The 17146-nt window shown below is 38.0% G+C and overlaps 1 protein-coding gene across 1 annotated transcript; it reads left to right on the top strand.

Annotated features, from left to right (window-relative positions):
• Nucleotides 1-713: 713 nt before the first annotated feature.
• On the top strand, nucleotides 714-16647 carry LOC133546993 (gastrula zinc finger protein XlCGF57.1-like). Its single transcript, XM_061892837.1, has 2 exons — nucleotides 714-1201; nucleotides 13386-16647. Exons 1-2 carry the CDS (start codon nucleotides 1018-1020, stop codon nucleotides 14954-14956), a joined length of 1755 nt encoding a protein of 584 aa, XP_061748821.1. The 5' UTR covers nucleotides 714-1017; the 3' UTR covers nucleotides 14957-16647.
• The last annotated feature ends 499 nt before the right edge of the window (nucleotides 16648-17146 follow it).

Here is a 17146-nt window from a genome sequence, read left to right as displayed (position 1 = left end):
ACGGCCGCCTTCAACGAGCGTCAATGTGTGGATAAATTGTATCCATGACAACGAAAGAGTCGTAAACGCATATTTTATTTGATACATTTACAAAAAACAAAATGAGAAAGCTTGTGTAACACCTTGTTATGCCTTGCAAAGTTATTTATACACACAAAACACTTTTTTAAATTCGTATCTAAAATCTTTCAAAATGATAGAAAACAAAAATGGCCAAATAATTTACTCATTTTGTCCTACTCTTTTCTAAAAAATACTTTTGATAAATGTTTCATTCTTCTTTTTTTCTTTTTTTACTGTCCCCATACTTCTGCAATGTTTTGCCTTTGCGTTGACTTTTTAGAAAATTCATATGAAACTCTTCGTTTAGCAACACATACTGCGCATGCGCCAGTCGCCATCTCAGACCCATGAATGTAAACAGTGTCTCGAGGAAAGGTTTGGAAAACGTTATCAAAACGACGACATTGTTGCTCTTCTCTTTAAATATAAGACATCAATATTTGGCGCAAGAAAAGATGATTACTGTCAGGACAAACTCGTCTTAGAGAATTTCTCAGACAAACAAATTGACGCGGAAGTGACCAACACATCGCTGAGCAGTTTCTTTTTTTTAAATTCAGCCATTTTCTTTCACTGAATTATTAATAATCAAATAATCTTAATCGATCACTATTAGTTTGTTTACGTGGATTTAAACGGAAATACGAACACATACAGGAAGTGGTTTGGCGGAAGTTGTGTGACGTCACCGCTGAACTTTGATTTTCACTGCACGATCGCTGCTAGTTAGCTAAAATATTTCAAATATACTTTGTTTGTTTTATCATTGTTAATTATTATACATCATATTTAGTGCAACTTGAGATTTTACTGATTTAAAGAGCGAAACAACACAATTTCATCCTTCCTCGTCTCAGCGTCACTTTGAAACGTGTCATGCTAGCTTAGCTTGCTAGCTGCTAACAAAGAGACGAAGTGATCGACACGTTGCTAAAGTGTTGTGATTGTGTGAAAATGTGCAAAGTAGAAATGCTGAGAGTGTTGGTGAAGCAGCGACTAACTGCTGCTGTGGAAGAAATATTTGTAGTGTTAGAAAGAACCATAGCAGAATACGAGGAGGAACTTTCTAGAAGAAAAGAGGAGAACGAGCGACAACGTCAACTACTGGACGCTCTTTTCAACAAACATCAACACACAGGTTTGTTTACTTCTTTACTCTCTGCATGAAATAGTGTAAGTCACACAATGAGTTGTCTCCTTGCTTGAGGTTGAAGATGGATGGCTGTGATATCTTGATATAACAACTTTAAAACACAAACTAGGTTAGTTTTTAATGCAGACTGTGCGGCAACATCCTGACACTTGCACCGTGTCTCCATGTAGTGTTCAACACACTACTGCCATCTACTGTCTAAAAGCCGCAACTACCCTCAAAACTGCTCTTCTACAAACATTCAAAATGGCTGCTGTTTGTTTACATTCAGCATTGTAAATGTGGGCCTATTGCTTAGATTTGACTGACGTCACGTCCGGCTCATTTCCCGCACAATAAATATGCGTGGTGGTTAAGCTATCAATCAATCAGTCAATGTTTACTTATACAGCCCTAAATCGCGAGTGTCTCAAAGGGCTGCACAAGCCTCAACGACATCCTCGGCTCAGATCCCACACCAGGGCAAGGAAAAACTCAACCCAATGGGATGACAATGAGAAATATTGGAGGGGACCACAGATGTGGGGGAAAAGCACAGAATCAGCAAGTCTAATTATGAGCAAAAATTAAGAATTTAGTTTTTACTGAAGAAAAGAGGCATAAATTCATCTTTCAGCACATACACAATGTTGACATCAATAGTTTTATTTTGATAAACACCAATGCCTGTTGCTTGTTTATGTATTCTAAATCATAAATAAACACTCGCAAGAGGTGGCCAACAATGCGGATGATGGGGATTCGATCGATTGCGTTGGAAAAGCACTCTAAAAATATCTACAAAAAAAACCATACATTTTTTATATACATGATGTAAGTATATCCATCCATCCATCCATTTCCTACCGCTTATTCCCTTTCGGGGTCGCGGGGGGCGCTGGCGCCTATCTCAGCTACAATCGGGCGGAAGGCAGGGTACACCCTGGACAAGTCGCCACCTCATCGCAGGGCCAACACAGATAGACAGACAACATTCACACTCACATTCACACACTAGGGCCGATTTAGTGTTGCCAATTAACCTATCCCCAGGTGCATGTCTTTGGTAAGTATATATGTCATGAAGTAATATTCATAATAACATGTAATATATACATGATGTAAGTATATATGTAGTATCTAGTAACATTCATAATAACATGTAATATATACATGATGTAAGTATATATGTAATGAATTAATAATAATAATAATATTATTATGTAATATATACATGATGTAAGTATATATGTCATGTAGTAACATTCATAATAACATGTAATATATACATGACGTAAGTATATATGTAGTATCTAGTAACATTCATAATAACATTTAATATATACATGATGTAAGTATATATGTAGTATCTAGTAACATTCATAATAACATGTAATATATACATGATGTAAGTATATAAGTGATATAATAACATTCATAATAACATGTAATATTTACATATTTTGCTCATTTTAATCATACCTATTAATTTTTTTTTTTTCTCAAACATATTGCAAGTGATTACAGTTAAATATTGACATGAAACCACAGACAACTGCAGACCTGGGTGTTCCCAACACGGTGCAACAATACACAAAAGCAGACAAAAGGCTCATCAATTATCTACATATTAATTAAGTGTCATGTGTCCATTTTCTACCGCTTGTCTCTTTCGGGGTTGCTGGTGGGCTGGAGCCTGCACTCAGTGCTTCCTGAAACTTGACAGAACAACCGCTCAATGTCCGTTTAATTTTCTCCAATTTAAATAAATAAAGAACGTGTTTACTCCAAGGGGTGTTGCAGGGAGGCACTGCAGCCTTCAAATGTTGCAAAATGAGTCTCCCAGCCAACAAAGTAGTGAATGCTACCACCTTCTTTTTGGATTTACTGAGAGAAAATGACAGAGGGGCGACACCAAATAATCCGTTTAGAGGATTCTACTTCATCTTTTCGCTAATGACCAAAGACCAAGTATTAAAAATGCCAGTCCAGTAACTGCACAGGGATGGACAAAGCCACCACATACGTATGAAGTTAGCTAAGAGACACCGATCACACGATGAGAAACAGCAGTGGCAGGCAACAGTCAAGGAGTTTGTGGAGGAAGCTGCTCAGCCCTCGATAATGTCAACTTAGGCCCACAGGTTCATAAATAGTCAGTCGGTCTTAGGGCTTATAATAACAATATTGTCAGATAGATTTGGTGACGAACCCCAAGATGCAGAGACGGCAGGCTTGTTGTCAGGTTCAAACCCTGATGACATCTATTAAACAGACAAGAAGCAAGGAATTAAACAGAGACAGGATTAAATTTGGCTCATGAGGAAAAACGTCTGGGCTGTACTCTTGTACAGTCTTCCACCACGCTCTGACAAGAGAGTTCTACGCCTTCTGTTTTATTCGGACTTTCCCTGATAACATAGCATCAGCTGTTTCTAAAGGGAGGGGGGTCGTAAACACTGTTGTCCTCGGTCACAAAACAGTTCAAAGAAAAGATGCCTGGAGTTTGCGTCAAGTCCTGCTTCCTCTCCGCTTTGTAGATCTCGGGTCAAGACGAGATCTTCCTGTGGATTACAATAGTTCAAAGAAGCCAACACCTTCACGTCGCTTCCCATCATACATAGTGGCGTTTTACAAGCCTTTTGCTTGGTAAGATCAAAGACAGCTTTTGTCTCCTCACCGGGGACTCATGGGAACCGGAAGTTTTGTGATAACTTACAAACAATTATTCTGACACTTGGTGCAGGAAAACATTATTTAATGTTCAAAATAAACCAGGAAAAGGGCAAACTGGAAAAAGCTAACAGGAAACCAAGAAAGGAGCCAGGAGACAGCAAACCGCAAATAGCTATCAGGAACAGCTCACAGCAAACAGTCTACATCAAAGGTCACCAACGCGGTCGCCCGTAAGGACCAGATGAGTCGCCCGCTGGCCTGTTCTAAAAATAGCTCAAATAGCAGCACTTACCAGTGAGCTGCCTCTATTTTTCAAATTGTATTTATTTACTAGCAAGCTGGTCTCGCTTTGCTGGACATTTTTAATTCTAAGAGAGACAAAACTCAAATAGAATTTGAAAATCCAAGAAAATATTATAAACACTTGGTCTTCACTTGTTTAAATAAATTCATTTATTTTTTTACTTTGCTTCTTATAACTTTCAGAAAGACAATTTTAGAGCAAAATACAACCTTAAAAATGATTTTAGGATTTTTAAACACATATACCTTTTTGCCTTTTAAATTCCTTCCTCTTATTTCCTGACAATTTAAATCAATGTTCAAGTATTTTTTTTTTATTGTAAAGAATAATAAATACATTTTAATTTAATTCTTCATTTTAGCTTTTGTTTTTTTGATGAAGAATATTTGTGAAATATTTCTTCAAATTTATTATGATTAAAATTTTAGAAAATTATTCTGGCAAATCTAGAAAATCTGTAGAATCAAATTTAAATCTTATTTCAAAGTCTTTTGAATTTCTTTTAAAATTTTTGTTCTGGAAAATCTAGAAGAAATAATGATTTGTCTTTGTTAGAAATATAGCTTGGTCCAATTTGTTATATATTCCAACAAAGTGCAGATTGGATTTTAATCTATTTAAAACATGTCATCAAAATTCTAAAATTAATGTCAATCAGGAAAAATTACTAATGATGTTCCATAAATTATTTTTTAAATTTTTTCAAAAAGATTCAAATTAGCTAGTTTTTCTCTTCTTTTTTTCGGTTGAATTTTGAATTTTAAAGAGTCAAAATTGAAGATAAACTATGTTTCAAAATTTAATTTTCATTTTTTTTCCTGTTTTCTCGTCTTTTAAACCGTTCAATTAAGTGTTTTTTTTCATCATTTATTCTCTACTAAAAACCTTCCGTAAAAGGAAAAAAATGTATGACAGAATGACAGACAGAAATACCCATTTTTTTTATATGTATAGATGTATTTATTAAAGGTAAATTGAGCAAATTGGCTATTTCTGGCAATGTATTTAAGTGCGTATCAAACTGGTAGCCCTTGGAATTAATCAGTACCCAAGAAGTAGCTCTTGCTTTCAAAAAGGTTGCTGACCCCTGATCTACAGCATACAATACTGCAGCACCGACTGGAGGGCGAGGCAGGTATAAATAGTAGCCTGGTTGGCACACCTGCTGGCAATTGCCAATCAGGTACAGGTGAGGGGAAACAAGCGCTCAGGGAGACGTGCAGGAAAAGTGACCAAAATAAGAGCGCTGATGGGAAATAAAACACAAACACAGAGGAAAAAGTCAAACATGAGCAAACTGTCAGTGACAAGACTGACAAATATCACTCACACTTGGTTCATAGTCAAGTCACCACATGTAAATGGAGAATTGCTGGTGGGTTTTGGATGCTCATTTATTGGGTTTTATGGGCGGAACAGAGGACTTTTATTTAAGAGTTAGAATGCATTAAAAAAATACACCCGTCGTAATGATTGTGAAGGATAGGCAACATTTCCCAAAAAAGTGCACTTCCCCTTTAAGAATTCTAACGTCAGCAACCCAGTAGTGAAACCTAAACTTTGGTAGCGCTAATCATCCCGACAACTTACTTCTACCCAAGTTCTGTTTGTAACCGCACACTTGTCTGGAAGTTTGGAAAGTACTATTTTTGGGTCTCTAATGTCTAGCATTAAAAGATTACAGTTGGTACAAAATGTGCCTTCCGCCCGATTGTAGCTGAGATAGGTGCCAGCGCCCCCCGCGACCCCAAAGGGAATAAGCGGTAGAAAATGGATGGATGGATGGACAAAATGTGGCTGCTAGACTTTTGACAAGAACAAGAAAGTTTGATCAGATTACGCCTGTACTGTATATACCTTTATATACATATATACATACATATATACCTATACTGTATATAACTTTATATACATATATATATACATATATACCTATACTGTATATACCTTTATATACAGATATACATACATATATACCTATACTGTATATACCTTTATATACATATATACATACATATATACCTATACTGTATATACCTTTAAATACATACATACATACATATATACCTATACTGTATATGCCTTTATATACATATATACCTATACTGTATATACCTTTTTATACATATATACATACATATATACCTATACTGTATATACCTTTATATACATATATACATACATATATACCTATACTGTATATACCTTTATATACATATATACATACATATATACCTATACTGTATATACCTTTATATACATATATACATACATATATACCTATACTGTATATACCTTTATATACATATATACATACATATATACCTATACTGTATATAACTTTATATACATATATATATACATATATACCTATACTGTATATACCTTTATATACATATATACATACATATATACCTATACTGTATATACCTTTATATACATATATACATACATATATACCTATACTGTATATACCTTTAAATACATACATACATACATATATACCTATACTGTATATACCTTTATATACATATATATATACATATATACCTATACTGTATATACCTTTATATACATATATACATACATATATACCTATACTGTATATACCTTTATATACATATATACATACATATATACCTATACTGTATATAACTTTATATATATATACATATATACCTATACTGTATATACCTTTATATACATATATATATACATACATATATACCTATACTGTATATACCTTTATATACATATATACATACATATATACCTATACTGTATATACCTTTAAATACATACATACATACATATATACCTATACTGTATATACCTTTATATACATATATACATACATATATACCTATACTGTATATAACTTTATATACATATATATATACATATATACCTATACTGTATATACCTTTATATACATATATACATACATATATACCTATACTGTATATACCTTTATATACATATATACATACATATATACCTATACTGTATATACCTTTATATACATATATACATACATATATACCTATACTGTATATACCTTTATATACATATATACATACATATATACCTATACTGTATATACCTTTATATACATATATACATACATATACTGTATTTACCTTTATATACATATATACAAACTCCGTTTCCATATGAGTTGGGAAATTGTGTTAGATGTAAATATAAACAGAATACAATGATTTGCAAATCCTTTTTAAGCCATATTCAGTTGAATATGCTACAAAGACAACATATTTGATGTTCAAACTTTTTTGCAAGTAATCATTAACTTAGAATTTCATGGCTGCAACACGTGCCAAAGTAGTTGGGAAACGGCATGTTCACCACTGTGTTACATCACCTTTTCTTTTAACAACACTCAATAAACGTTTGGGAACTGAGGAAACTAATTGTTGAAGCTTTGAAAGTGGAATTCTTTCCCATTCTTGTTTTATGTAGAGCTTCAGTCCTTCAACAGTCCGGGGTCTCCGCTGTCCTATTTTACGCTTCATAATGCACCACACATTTTCCATGGGAGACAGGTCTGGACTGCAGGCGGGCCAGGAAAGTACCCGCACTATTTTACTACGAAACCACGCTGTTGTGACACGTGGCTTGGCATTGTCTTGCTGAAATAAGCAGGGGCGTCCATGATAACTTTGCTTGGATAACAACATATGTTGCTCCAAAACCTGTATGTACCTTTCAGCATTAATGGTGCCTTCACAGATGTGTAAGTTACCCATGTCTTGGGCACTAATACACCCCCATACCATCACACATGCTGGCTTTTACACTTTGCGCCTAGAACAATCCAGGTGGTTATTTTCCTCTTTGTTCCGGAGAACACCACGTCCACAGTTTCCAAATATAATTTGAAATGTGGAATTGTCAGACCACAGAAAACTTTTCCACTTTGCATCCGTCCATCTTAGATGAGCCCAGTGAAGTCGGCGGCGTTCCTGGGTGTTGTTGATAAATGGGTTTTGCTTTGCATAGTAGAGTTTAACTTGCATTTACAGATGTAGCGACCAACTGTAGTTATTGACAGTGGTTTTATGAAGTGTTCCTGAGCCCATGTGGTGATATCCTTTACACACTGATATCGGTTTTTGACGCAGTACCGCCTGATGGATCAAAGGTCCGTAATATCATCGCTTACGTGTAGTGATTTCACTCAGATTCTCTGAACCTTTTGATGATTTTACGGACCGTAGATGTTGAAATCCCTAAATTCCTTGCAATAGCTCGTTGAGAAATGTTGTTCTAAAACTGTTTGACAATTTGCTTACAAAGTGGTGACCCTCACCCCATCCTTGTTTGTGAATTACTTAGCATTTCATGGAAGCTGCTTTTATATCCAATCATGGCACCCACCTGTTCCCAATTAGCCTGCACACCTGTGGGATGTTCCAAATAAGTGTTTGATGAACATTCCTCAACTTTATCAGTATTTATTGCCACCTTTCCCAACTTCTTTGTCACGTGTTGATGGCATCAAATTTTAAAGTTAATGATTATTTGCACGAAAAAAAAAAGGTTTATGAGTTTGAACATCAAATATGTTGTCTTTGTAGCATATTCAACTGAATATGGCTTGAAAAGGATTTGCAAATCATTGTATTCTGTTTATGTTTACATCTAACACCATTTCCCAACTCATATGGAAACGGGGTATGTACATACATATACATATATACCTATACTGTATATAGCTTTATATACATATATACATACATATATACCTATACTGTGTATACCTTTATATACATATATACATACATATATACCTATACTGTATATACCTTTATATACATATATATACATACATATATACCTATACTGTGTATACCTTTATATACATATATACATACATATATACCTATACTGTATATACCTTTATATACATACATATATACCTATACTGGCTCACTTGCACTGGCTTCCTGTGCATTTAAGGTGTGACTTTAAGGTTTTAATATTTACTTATAAAATACTACAGGAAATATATTGTTGATTGTATTGTACCATATGTCCCGGCAAGAAGTCTGCCTTCAAAGAACTACGGCTTATTAGTGATTCCTAGAGCCCAAAAAAAGTCTGCGGGCTATAGAGCGTTTGCTATTGGGGCTCCAGTACTCTGGAATGTTCTAGCGGTAAAAGTTCGAGATGCTACCTCAGTAGAAGCATTTAAGTCCCATCTTAAAATTCATTTGTATACTCTAGCCTTTAAATAGAACCCCTTTTAGACCAGTTGATCTGCCATTTTTCAAAGGGGGGGGGGGGGGGGGGGGGGCACAGGTCCGGTGGCCATGGATGAAGAGCTGACTGTCCAGAGTCAGGACCCGGGGTCGACCGCTCACCTGTGCATCGCTTTGGGAAGTCTCTGCACTGCTGACCTGTCTCCACTCAAGATGATCTCCTGCTGGTCCCACTATGGACTGGACTCTCACTATTATGTTAGATCCACTATGGACTGGACTCTCACTATTATGTTAGATCCACTATGGACTGGACTCTCACTATTATGTTAGATCCACTATGGACTGGACTCTCACTATTATGTTAGATCCACTATGGACTGGACTCTCACTATTATGTTAGATCCACTATGGACTGGACTCTCACTATTATGTTAGATCCACTATGGACTGGACTCTCACTATTATGTTAGATCCACTATGGACTGGACTCTCACACTATGATGTTAGATCCACTATGGACTGGACCCTCACTATTATGTTAGATCCACTATGGACTGGACTCTCACTATTATGTTAGATCCACTATGGACTGGACTCTCACTATTATGTTAGATCCACTATGGACTGGACTCTCACACTATTATGTTAGATCCACTATGGACTGGACTCTCACTATTATGTTAGATCCACTATGGACTGGACTCTCACTATTATGTTAGATCCACTATGGACTGGACTCTCACACTATTATGTTAGATCCACTATGGACTGGACCCTCACTATTATGTTAGATCCACTATGGACTGGACTCTCACTATTATGTTAGATCCACTATGGACTGGACTCTCACACTATTATGTTAGATCCACTATGGACTGGACTCTCACACTATTATGTTAGATCCACTATGGACTGGACTCTCACACTATTATGTTAGATCCACTATGGACTGGACTCTCACACTATTATGTTAGATCCACTATGGACTGGACTCTCACACTATTATGTTAGATCCACTATGGACTGGACTCTCACACTATTATGTTAGATCCACTATGGACTGGACTCTCACACTATTATGTTAGATCCACTATGGACTGGACTCTCACACTATTATGTTAGATCCACTATGGACTGGACTTTCACACTATTATGTTAGATCCACTATGGACTGGACTCTCACTATTATGTAAGATCCACTATGGACTGGACTCTCACTATTATGTTAGATCCACTATGGACTGGACTCTCACTATTATGTTAGATCCACTATGGACTGGACTCTCACACTATTATGTTAGATCCACTATGGACTGGACTCTCACACTATTATGTTAGATCCACTATGGACTGGACTCTCACACTATTATGTTAAATCCACTATGGACTGGACTCACACTATTATGTTAGATCCACTATGGACTGGACTCTCACACTATTATGTTAGATCCACTATGGACTGGACTCTCACACTATTATGTTGGATCCACTATGGACTGGACTCTCACTATTATGTTAGATCCACTATGGACTGGACTCTCACTATTATGTTAGATCCACTATGGACTGGACTTTCACACTATTATGTTAGATCCACTATGGACTGGACTCTCACACTATTATGTTAGATCCACTATGGACTGGACTCTCACACTATTATGTTAGATCCACTATGGACTGGACTCTCACTTTTATGTTAGATCCACTCTGGACTGGACTCTCACACTATTATGTTAGATCCACTATGGACTGGACTCTCACACTATTATGTTAAATCCACTATGGACTGGACTCTCACACTATTATGTTAGATCCACTATGGACTGGACTCTCACACTATTATGTTAGATCCACTATGGACTGGACTCTCACTATTATGTTAGATCCACTATGGACTGGACTCTCACACTATTATGTTAAATCCACTATGGACTGGACTCTCACACTATTATGTTAGATCCACTATGGACTGGACTCTCACTATTATGTTAGATCCACTATGGACTGGACTCTCACTTTTATGTTAGATCCACTCTGGACTGGACTCTCACACTATTATGTTAGATCCACTATGGACTGGACTCTCACACTATTATGTTAAATCCACTATGGACTGGACTCTCACACTATTATGTTAGATCCACTATGGACTGGACTCTCACACTATTATGTTAGATCCACTATGGACTGGACTTTCACACTATTATGTTAGATCCACTATGGACTGGACTCTCACACTATTATGTTAGATCCACTATGGACTGAACTCTCACTATTATGTTAGATCCACTATGGACTGGACTCTCACACTATTATGTTAGATCCACTATGGACTGGACTCTCACACTATTATGTTAAATCCACTATGGACTGGACTCTCACACTATTATGTTAGATCCACTATGGACTAGACTCTCACACTATTATGTTAGATCCACTATGGACTGGACTCTCACACTATTATGTTAGATCCACTATGGACTGGACTCTCACACTATTATGTTAGATCCACTATGGACTGGACTCTCACTATTATGTTAGATCCACTATGGACTGGACTCACAATATTATGTTAGATCCACTATGGACTGGACTCTCACACTATTATGTTAGATCCACTATGGACTGGACTCTCACTATTATGTTAGATCCACTATGGACTGGACTTTCACACTATTATGTTAGATCCACTATGGACTGGACTCTCACACTATTATGTTAGATCCACTATGGACTGGACTCTCACACTATTATGTTAGATCCACTATGGACTGGACTCTCACTTTTATGTTAGATCCACTCTGGACTGGACTCTCACACTATTATGTTAGATCCACTATGGACTGGACTCTCACACTATTATGTTAGATCCACTATGGACTGGACTCTCACACTATTATGTTAGATCCACTATGGACTGGACTCTCACTATTATGTTAGATCCACTATGGACTGGACTCTCACACTATTATGTTAGATCCACTATGGACTGGACCCTCACACTATTATGTTAGATCCACTATGGACTGGACTCTCACTATTATGTTAGATCCACTATGGACTGGACTCTCACTATTATGTTAGATCCACTATGGACTGGACTTTCACACTATTATGTTAGATCCACTATGGACTGGACTCTCACACTATTATGTTAGATCCACTATGGACTGGACTTTCACTATTATGTTAGATCCACTATGGACTGGACTCTCACACTATTATGTTAGATCCACTATGGACTGGACTCTCACACTATTATGTTAAATCCACTATGGACTGGACTCTCAAACTATTATGTTAGATCCACTATGGACTGGACTCTCACACTATTATGTTAGATCCACTATGGACTGGACTCTCACACTATTACGTTAGATCCACTATGGACTGGACTTTCACACTATTATGTGAGACCCACCCGACGTCCATTGCATCCGCGCTCCCCTAGAGGAGGGTGGGGTGTCACCCACATCTGCGGTCCTCTCCAAGGTTTCTCATAGTCATTGACATTGACATCCCACTGGGTTGTGAGTTTTTCCTTGCCCTAATGTGGGATCTGAGCCGAGGATATCGTTGTGGCTTGTGCAGCCCTTTGAGACACTTGTGATTTAGGTCTATATAAGTAAACATTGATGGACAGGTCGGAGACATACAGGAGGAGGCCATCTGCGTAGAGAGAGACCTTCACCTGCACATTGTGCCTACATGTGCTTGGAATAAACAGATTATTACACGTGTAGCTTGTGTACTATTGTGTGCTTAGTTTCCGTGTTTCTGCTACCTGGACAGTGCAGTTATCATTATCAATTCACTGCTATTTTATTTTTTTGAATTAGATGTTTTTATTAAACAAATGTAACATTTGTTACCACAGGAGCGCAGAAATAAAGTACAGGGTGTTGGTACAGTATCGGTTCAGATGTGAAAGGTACACATCTCTCCCTATTCCTTAAGCGTGTGCTTATCTTCTTGTGTCCTGCAGACGTCAGCGAAAAACATCTCCCGCAGGAGCAGGATTGGATCTCCATGGTGGAACAAGAGGATCCACAGACCCCTCACATTAAAGAGGAAGAGGAGGAACACACTATCAGTCAGGTGGGAGAGCACCTTGAAGGACTGCATGAGTTCCCAGTGGTTGATGTCCCTGTGAAGAGTGAAGAAGATGAGGTCAAAGGTGAAAGTGAGGCGGAGAGACCAAGCAGCAGCTCAACTCAACACATGACAACAGAAGGTGAGGGAGACCACTGTGGAGGATCACAAGCAGACAAGGTCTTAGCTCCACTGTCAGATAGTGACCACACAACCTCACACTCTTCTGACACTGATGAGCAAGACTCTAAAGCTGATAACTCTGAAAACTTCAAATGCTCTCAGTGCGACAAAACGTTTAGTCACAGTCGTACTCTGAAAAAACACATGAGAAGTCACACTGGACAGAAACCACATTCCTGTTCAGTGTGCGACACACATTATAGTCACCACTCGGCACTGGTTCAACACATGAGCGGACATGCTGGGGAGAAACCTTTCACCTGCTCAGTTTGTGGTAAAACCTTCCTTTCGAAGAGGTCACTGACAGAACACATAAGAACACACACTGGAGAGAAACCCTTTACGTGCCAAGTTTGTGGTAAAGAATTCCATTTAAAGAGGTCTTGGAAAGAACATGCAAGGACACACACTGGTGAGAAGCCCTATCAATGCTCGACGTGTGATAAACACTTCTCTCAAAGGTCACATCTGCAAATACACATGCGAACACACACTGGAGAGAGACCTTTCACCTGCTCAGTTTGCGGGAAAGGTTTCTTCGTGAAGGGGGCTTTGGCAGAACACACAAGAACACACACTGGTGAAAAACCGTATTCGTGTTCAGTGTGCGACTTGCATTTTCGTCACCACTCCGGACTGACTCGACACATGAGGAAACACACTGACGAGAGACCTTTTATCTGCTCAGTGTGTGGTCAAGCTTTTCTTTCCATGGAGTCCTTGACAGAACACACGAGAACGCACAATGGGGAGAAACCTTTTGCCTGCTCAGTTTGTGGTAAAACTTTCCTTTTAAAGAGCTCTTTGTCAGAACACATAAGAACACACACTGGAGGGATGCTGTTCACGTGCCAAGTGTGTGGTAAAGAATTCCATTTGAAGAGGTCTTTGACAGAACATGCAAGGACACACACTGGTGAGAAACCTTATAAATGTCCTAATTGTGACAAACATTTCTCTCAAAGGTCACGTTTGCAAACTCACATACGAACGCACACCGATGAGAAACCTTTCACCTGCTCAGTATGCGGTAAAGGTTTCTTTGCGAAGGCGGCTTTGGCGGAACACACCAGAACACACACTGGTGAAAAACCGTTTTCGTGTTCAGTGTGCGACTCACAATTTCGTCACCATTCAGCGCTGACTCGACACATGAGGAGACACACTGACGAGAGACCTTCTATCTGCTCAGTGTGTGGTCAAGCCTTTCTTTCCATGGAGTCTTTGATAGTCCACACGAGAACGCACAGTGGGCAGAAAGCTTTTGTCTGCTCAGTCTGAGCTCAAAGTTTCTCTGTGAAAGCAAATTTGAGGTCCCACATGAGAATAAGGCGGCAAATTGAAGCCAGACAGTTCTATAAATGTTAGGGGTGTAACTGTACGTGTATTTGTATTGAACCGTTTCGGTACGGGGGTTTCGGTTCGGTACGAGTGTGTATCGAGTGAGTTTGTAACCTAAAGTCTTAACAAGTTGCTCTGCTTTCTGCCTCTGTCTGAGCAGTGAGCACCCAGCATTGTCCCGCCCACACAACCATTTGATTGGTTACATACAAAGCCAGTCAGCTGTGCGTATTCAGAAAGCATGGAGTCAGTGCTCCGGCGTCGAGATGAGCAGATATGTGTTTAGAAGGTGAGCTGCGGACATCGTACACTCCCCAAATCATAAAAAACACTTCCCAGTCACAACTACTACAAAAATCACTATGAGCCCGTTGACCTTCTAGAAACTTAAACTGCAGCTCAGCTCACTCATAGTTGAGGTGAAGGCTAATTAGCTTTTAGTGTTACGTTAGCTCATTTTGCTGTGTGTGTGTGTGTGCATAATAATAGTCAACTACAGATTTCCCAAATGCTGTAATAAATGAAGCATGATGAGTTGACTTGAGACTGTTTAATGTTGCACTTTTTATATGTAGAAGAAAAGTTGCTGTCACGCCTGTACATCTGGTTTTATGTTTGATCATGTTTTGTTTTGTTTTCTGGACTCTTGTTCTGTCTTTTCACTTCCTGGTTTGTTTTTGTTACCATGACAACTCATCGATGTTCACCTTGCCCTCCTAGTCACGCCCCTGCCCTCAGTCCCGCACCTGTTCCTAATCATCACAGCCACTACTTCAGTTATTTTCTTCCTGTCCATCATTCTGGGAACATGAACTTTCATTGCCTTTCATACTTCATGCCAGGCTTTTTTGATTCATCCACGCCAAGTAAGTGTTTGTTTGTATTATGTCTTTGATAGTATCTTTTGTTTGTTTGTAGATAGTGTTGCCATTGTGCTGTTTTTGTTCTAACTTTTACTATATATTAATATCCGCCATCGAGCGCGCTTTTTGTTTTGCCTTTTTTTTTGTATTTTGAGTATTAATAAATACAAACATGTACCTTAATTCACGCCTGGCTCGTCTTGTATCCTCTCTGCATCGAAGAAGCACAAATAACCACAGTCTAGGCGTGAAAAGTTGTGTCATTTTACTTCATCTGAGCAACAACTTGAGGCATTTAATGTGGATTAACGTGGGCAGAATTATTACAGTGTTCCCAATGTTAAATTTGTTTACAAATTTGGTAAATAAATAACCAAAAAAATGTATACTTTGTTGTTTTCTTACTGTACCGAAAATGAACCGAACCGTGACCTCCAAACCGAGGTATGTTTGTGTACCGTTACACCCCTGATAAATGTGGTTTTATATGATGGGTTATGATGTAATATCAGGTTTTATCAATCTAACTTCTCCATGACAAGTTTCATGCTATTGTTGTCTTCATTAGCAAGAAACAAAATCTGCTAATTTGTACTGTTTTACCTGAAAATAATCACTGGCCAATTATGGACGGATAAACAAAGTTCTGTAATATAAAGAAGCACATTAACTAGTATTATATTTTTTAAACATGTAGTTGGAGTTACTCCAGTATTTGCTTGTTTCGCTATGTTTTGTAATATAAAGCAATGACATCCAGTCTATTAAAATGTTTGGACACTGAATATCTTTGAGCTCGTGTGTTGACTTATTCCTTTAATTATAGTCTTATAGAGTGGTTATGTTCTGTACTGCACAAGTTTAAACTACAATTAGATGTTAACCAGTGTTACGTTCCATGTAGTGGTGGTTTCTTTCTGTGTGTTCACCTCAGTAGAAGCATTTAAGTCTCACCTTAAAACTCATTTGTATACTCTAGCCTTTAAATAGACTCCCTTTTTAGACCAGTTGATCTGCCGTTTCTTTTCTTTTTCTTCTATGTCCCTCTGTGTATCGGCTGGGGACATCTCTGCACTGCTGGTCCGCTACCCTTGGGATGGTTTCCTGCTGGCTCCGCTGTGAACGGGACTCTCGCTGCTGTGTTTGGACTGGACTCTCGCGACTGTGTTGTATCCATTGTGGATTGAACTTTCACAGTATCATGTTAGACCCGCTCGACATCCATTGCTTTCCTCCTCTCCAAGGTTCTCATAGTCATCATTGTCAC

Source organism: Nerophis ophidion, linkage group LG02 (assembly GCF_033978795.1).
Source record: "Nerophis ophidion isolate RoL-2023_Sa linkage group LG02, RoL_Noph_v1.0, whole genome shotgun sequence".
NCBI classification, from domain to species: Eukaryota; Metazoa; Chordata; class Actinopteri; order Syngnathiformes; family Syngnathidae; genus Nerophis; species Nerophis ophidion.
Note: the sequence above shows the minus strand (reverse complement) of the source record. Positions and strands in the feature narration are given on the sequence as shown.

Coding starts and splice junctions, on each gene's coding strand:
- LOC133546993 (XM_061892837.1), top strand. CDS start 1,018: ATGTGCAAAGTAGAAATGCTGAGAGTGTTGGTGAAGCAGCGACTAACT. Junction 1,202..13,385: donor CAACAAACATCAACACACAG/GTTTGTTTACTT, acceptor TGTGTCCTGCAG/ACGTCAGCGAAAAACATCTC.